Source organism: Cherax quadricarinatus, unplaced genomic scaffold, assembly GCF_038502225.1.
Source record: "Cherax quadricarinatus isolate ZL_2023a unplaced genomic scaffold, ASM3850222v1 Contig2830, whole genome shotgun sequence".
NCBI classification, from domain to species: Eukaryota; Metazoa; Arthropoda; class Malacostraca; order Decapoda; family Parastacidae; genus Cherax; species Cherax quadricarinatus.
Genome location: NW_027197856.1, coordinates 48054 through 53535, shown reverse-complemented (window position 1 = coordinate 53535; position 5482 = coordinate 48054). Strand labels below are relative to the sequence as shown.

Here is a 5482-nt window from a genome sequence, read left to right as displayed (position 1 = left end):
ACATTTACCATCATTAATGTAGTAGCTGTCTTGCCAGGAGTATATGGACATCAGAATTCAAATGATTCACTGAGCCACAGGGCCGTGCAGTTCTCTTGGTGTCTGGGTCATGATGGAGTTCCAGGTAATGACCATACAGATGCGGAGGTAAATACTGCTATATCTATCATTCTGTGTAGCAGACTTGCTTCACAAGGGCCCTTGGATCCAGCTGTGTTCTAGGGAAATATTGGGTCCTGCAGACAACAGCAGGTTATATAGCGGCTCAGCAAGGTGTGGGAGTTTGGTTCTCCTCTTTCTACAATAATAGTTACTATGAGATGATTCTCTGTAGATAAGTATAGGTCACAGTGACCTTACATAGTCACCTGCTGGTGGGTGATCTTGCCCCTTCGACACTTTACAACCACCACCACTTACCTAATACAGTATCACTACCACTATTTAACTAATCCCTTCACTTGGTGAATTCATTTAGATTCCTGTAAGCCACCACCACTACTTTATTTTGTCTTCATATACACAGGTGCAGCACTGAACCAGAATCCAGTGAGTCTTGCAGCATATATCTTAGAAAAGTTCAGCATCTGGACTCATAGAGACAATCGTCACAAGCCTGATGGTGGACTCCTTCACGGTGACTTTCCAATATCTCTAGATAATTTGTTGGATAATATCTGCATTTATTGGTATGTGTAATTACTCGATCAATGTTGACTCATTATAAATTCTTAATCAGTCCTGTTTCCCATGTCCATTGGACGAGAGGTGGAAGTAAATTATAGTGTAAAGAGGGTTAAAAAGGTTAAATAATCTCCCATTTTTGTATAATTCTTCTATCAAAAGCTGGTTAAAAATTGTAATATATGCTTTATCTATATGCAAAGTACTCTGCAAGAATTACTGTATATCTTTGTCATTCGTTTGTTTCTGAAATGATGATAATGACTGTAAATTAGAACTGACCTTACAAGGCATGTTTTAGTATATATTAAAGAATATTCTTGTAAGGTTTATGCATTATTATTATTATAATCAAGGGGGAAGCGCTAAACCCGGAGGATTATACAGCGCCTGGGGGGGATGTGGAAGGCATTCAGGCTTAATTCGGGGAACTGGAGCACAGATCCAATTCCCTAAATCAAGAGCCCCTCACCAACATCAAGGAACCTTCCTTGAGGGGAAGGTTTATGCAGAAGTCGTCATTTTAAGGATGTTAAGTGGAAATGTTGGGCATGTTTCTCTACACCTCCTGTCCCTGTTCACATAGCAGTAAGTAAGGGTACCTGGGTGTTAGTCGAATGTTGTGGGTGGCATCCTGGGGGTGGTAGTATGCCTTAGAGGGCTGTCATCCAATTTTTTGCGCGCTTTAAAAAATCGAAAAATTATGGAAACTAAGTTATTCGTATAGAAAAAATAGCTTAACTCTTTGGCAACACAATGGTACAAGAATCAATGTTCTACGACGTTTCTACAAGAAATTATAGTCATTTATATCAGGTGTGGTGACGCGATGTGGGTGGCACGTCTGCTCACAGCCCATATATTTTTTGGATTTTTTTTCCTTGTTTTTTTATCGCTTTTTCTTGCATTATTCTTTCTAATATAATAATTGACTATTTGGCATCATAAAAATGTAGGCGGAGCTTATACGTAGACTTCCAGCCAATCAGAAACTATCTGGGAACACTAGCAGTATTCCCGCTCCAGAGAGGCAGGAGAAATTACTTCATTATTACGCTTATATCAACTCTACGGCTTATTTATCTATCAGAATTGATCTAATATGATATAATACACTATAAATAGCATACAAATATGTTATATACTCTAGACTGAATAAAATAGGCCATAATATGGGGAGAGTCAACCAGCAATATTTGATATAAAAGAGTTACTGCTCGTTCCATGTATTCTTTGGTCTTGTGATAGAAAACGGTGTTTTGAAGAGGATAACTGCACTAGAACATTAGTTTACTAAGAAAACCACCCAAACAAATGCGATTTTCGCAAAAACAAAAAAAAATAGAGACGGCGGGCCGGCCGGCGTTCCAGGCCAATATCTCGGAAGTAACTTATTCACTTATTTCGCTTGACTACGCCTTTATTACTTAATTAAGTGGAATAATATTCACAGAAATTGTAAAATAATTTCTCTAATTGTTGATGGGGGATTTTTGGAAATATTCCAAATATTTTCGGATTTATGTGGGAGTAAAGGGCAGATTTTTTGCAACATTCCAAGAACTAACAAACTTTATTTTTTTGTGAAATAAAGATAAGATATTTAGAGGAAAGGAATCCCAGAGAACTTCGTATTAGCATTGTTCTCTCGGCACTAAGTGTCCAAACAACCTTACGTCGTCCCATATAGGAATACCTCCCTGCCAAAGGGCATTTTCAGTAAATCAGTCCTTTCTCAGTCCTTTCTCAGTTGTTGTTTGAGGTATCTTATTGACAAATATTTACAGGAACTAGAGAAAGTACTTCGTCTTGTGCACCAAAACTGAAGGAAATTTGACGGTAAACAAAAAAAAAAATTAATTGGAATCCATCCCCCCTTAGAACTGGGTTTTGAAATAAGCCGAGGTAGGATAACGACTCTTAGCTTGTAAAATTAATGTGTAAAAAATCACTTATTCTGTGTTAGTATTATCTGGTGTTCTTTGCATACAGAGCATCTGAACAGGTACTGAGAGGCTTGTAAACGAAAGGTACTACAAATAGCATCTGATAATTGTGCTATTATCCGACTTTTTAAAAACTCAATACAACTCCCTCTCTAACTGTTCAGGAGCTGTAAACTACAGTATATAAGACTGAAAATGAAGTATACGTAGATTATTTTCCTTCAGGAAATGAGATGAAGGATAACCATGAATCACTGACATGTCTCTTCCTCCTCCACCCCTCAAGGAAGGTTCCTTGATGTTGGTGAGGGGCTCTTGATTTAGGGAATTGGATCTGTGCTCCAGTTCCCCGAATTAAGCCTGAATGCCTTCCACATCCACCCCCCAGGCGCTGTATAATCCTCCGGGTTTAGCGCTTCCCCCTTGATTATAATAATAATCTTCCTCCATGGAACCACGTCACTAGGCTTACATTAGTTAACGTGGTGTGCTTTTATGACGTCCATTAACTGGTTTCTCTGAATCCTTTCATTAAGGTTTTAAGGTTTAGATAAGATATTACAAGGACCCCAGTGAAAATAAGTCACTTCGACTTTTTTGGGGTTATCCTATGTAATTCACACTATGATAATTGTACTTATGTGTACCTGTACCTAAATAAACTTGCATATTACTAGGCTCATATTCCAAGACACCCAGATGTTGCACATGTGTCTTACACACCAACTTTTGTTATTATATACCACTGATCTCATCATTGACTCATAACCAACAAATATTGCATTACAGGTTTACAAGTTCTATCACAACTAGCGCACGTTTATACTCTGAGGCATTTAACAAAAAAACTTATGGAATGCTAGATAAGTAAGTGGTATTTTTTTTGTGTTTTTATTCTGTGACAGAAAAGTATAATTATTTTTCTCTTGGTTACAGATCTTGCAAGAAATCATGTTTTGATAGAAATATGAACTAGCGACATGCAGATTTAAAAAATATTAATTTTCTGTGTATTCTTAATACAAAAATTATTAAAAATGCAGCGGTCATCTGATTCTCATTGTATTAATGTTGGTAGAATTATCGACAATGTTAGGTAAAAGGCCGCAAGTGCAACTAATATGACCTTATTGTGGCAACGTTTCGCTCTCCAAGATCTTATCAACGGCTTGATAAAGCTCCTGGAGAGCGAAACGTTGCCACAATAAAATGTCACATTAGTTGCATGTGTCCTTTTACCTAACATCTGAGTCTCGTGTTCTTCCAGCATCCCATGTCGAGTACCTGCTGGACTGGCAATCTTTCCCCAGGAGAATCTGAAGCTGCCCAAGAACTTTCTTGCCCACAAATACCACAATATTGTCACATACAAGTAAGAAAGATTTTTTTATATTTACCTCTAATTTCTTGGTAGTGAGTGTTAAGGCTTCATTTATCTCTTGAATTTGCAAGTTTTAAACAGCCGTTAATGCACTGACCACTAAATTTTCATTATGTTAAATGTAAAATCTGCTATTTGTAAAGTTTTACTAAATTTGGTAAAGCTTGTCAGGAAACAGTATAAGTGTTTCCTGGCGCTGGTCTTATATGACGACCTGCAGCTGGAGCTTTTGGTCATCTGACAGGCCTTCTGCTGGCTTACTAACTGTTATAACTTTTTAACTAATTATGTATTATTTAAGGTTATTTTAAAATAATAACTTACCTTGACAGTGAGCAACCAGCTGGAGGACACTTCTCGGCCATGGAACAGCCAACTCTCGTTGCCGTAGATCTTCACAAGTTTGTCTCCACCTTAGAGAACACCACCTGAGTCCTACATTGCCACCACCTGTCTTCCACCGCATCTCTATTTTAGCCAAACTAATTAACAACAGATATGTACATGTTTATTACCTACATCATCTATTTTTTGTTTCACATAAGGACATTTATCCATCTTCTGAAGTGTGATTTATGACACGCCAAAAATAATTGATATACTAAGAAAAAAAATTATTTCAAAGACTGGCCCTAGTTACACCACTTCTCTGGATGCAAATAAAACATAGACTATTGATTTACTAGATTTACTCCCCCTCTAGGGAGGTTCCTTGATGATAGTGAGGGGCTCTTGATCTAGGGAATTGGATCTGTACTAAAAGCTCGTTTTCTTTTTCAAATTTCTGCACTGAAATATTTTTAGTTTATTTGGTATCATTTAGCAAGTTTATATAGTACATTATAGCATACAGATATTAAAACATTATAAACATTTGTAATATGTATATACATCAGTGATGAAAATCTGGTAGTTCACACAGACTAAATGGTTATAACTATATGACCATAATTATTAAAGGGGTGGAGGGGTAAGCCAGCGGAAGGCCTCGGTCACCAAAAGCTCCAGTTAAGACCCGCGTCAGGAAACACCTAACCTAACCTAACCCTGGTGTTTCATAATGTATCTTGTAAATATCCCTTTCCCTCCAGGGAGATTCCTTCATGCTGGTGAAGGGCTCTTGATCTAGTGAATTGAATCTGTGCTCCAGTTCAGTGAGTTAAGCTTGAATGCCTTCCGCCCTTTCTGTGGAGAAAAGTCTCCAGTTGTGAAGGGGCGATATCCCCCCCTCTTGAAGGGGGAGGGGTAATGACCCTCTCAGAAGGGGTTGTGAACCGTCTTTCTTTTTCCCCACCACAACATAATTATCAAAGACATATGTGGGGCGAGGCGTCACAAAGCATGCCTTTCTTTACCAGATTTCCTGGCCACTTGCAGGAAAAAATCTTGGAAACCTACGCCCCCACTTGATCAACAAGCTAGGAATATTATGGCCCCCATAAACCCGCCTAGAATCCTAAGAAACAGAGAT

At 38.1% G+C, this 5482-nt stretch overlaps 1 protein-coding gene across 1 annotated transcript; it reads left to right on the top strand.

Moving 5' to 3' along the window:
* Positions 1-526: 526 nt before the first annotated feature.
* Positions 527-4689, top strand: LOC138851924 (epoxide hydrolase 1-like; the record flags this gene model as incomplete). Its single annotated transcript, XM_070081471.1, has 4 exons — positions 527-689; positions 3420-3497; positions 3898-4002; positions 4344-4689. Coding segments are annotated over 4 exons (446 nt in total), but the record flags the coding sequence as incomplete, so codon positions are not given.
* Between the last annotated feature and the right edge of the window lie 793 nt (positions 4690-5482).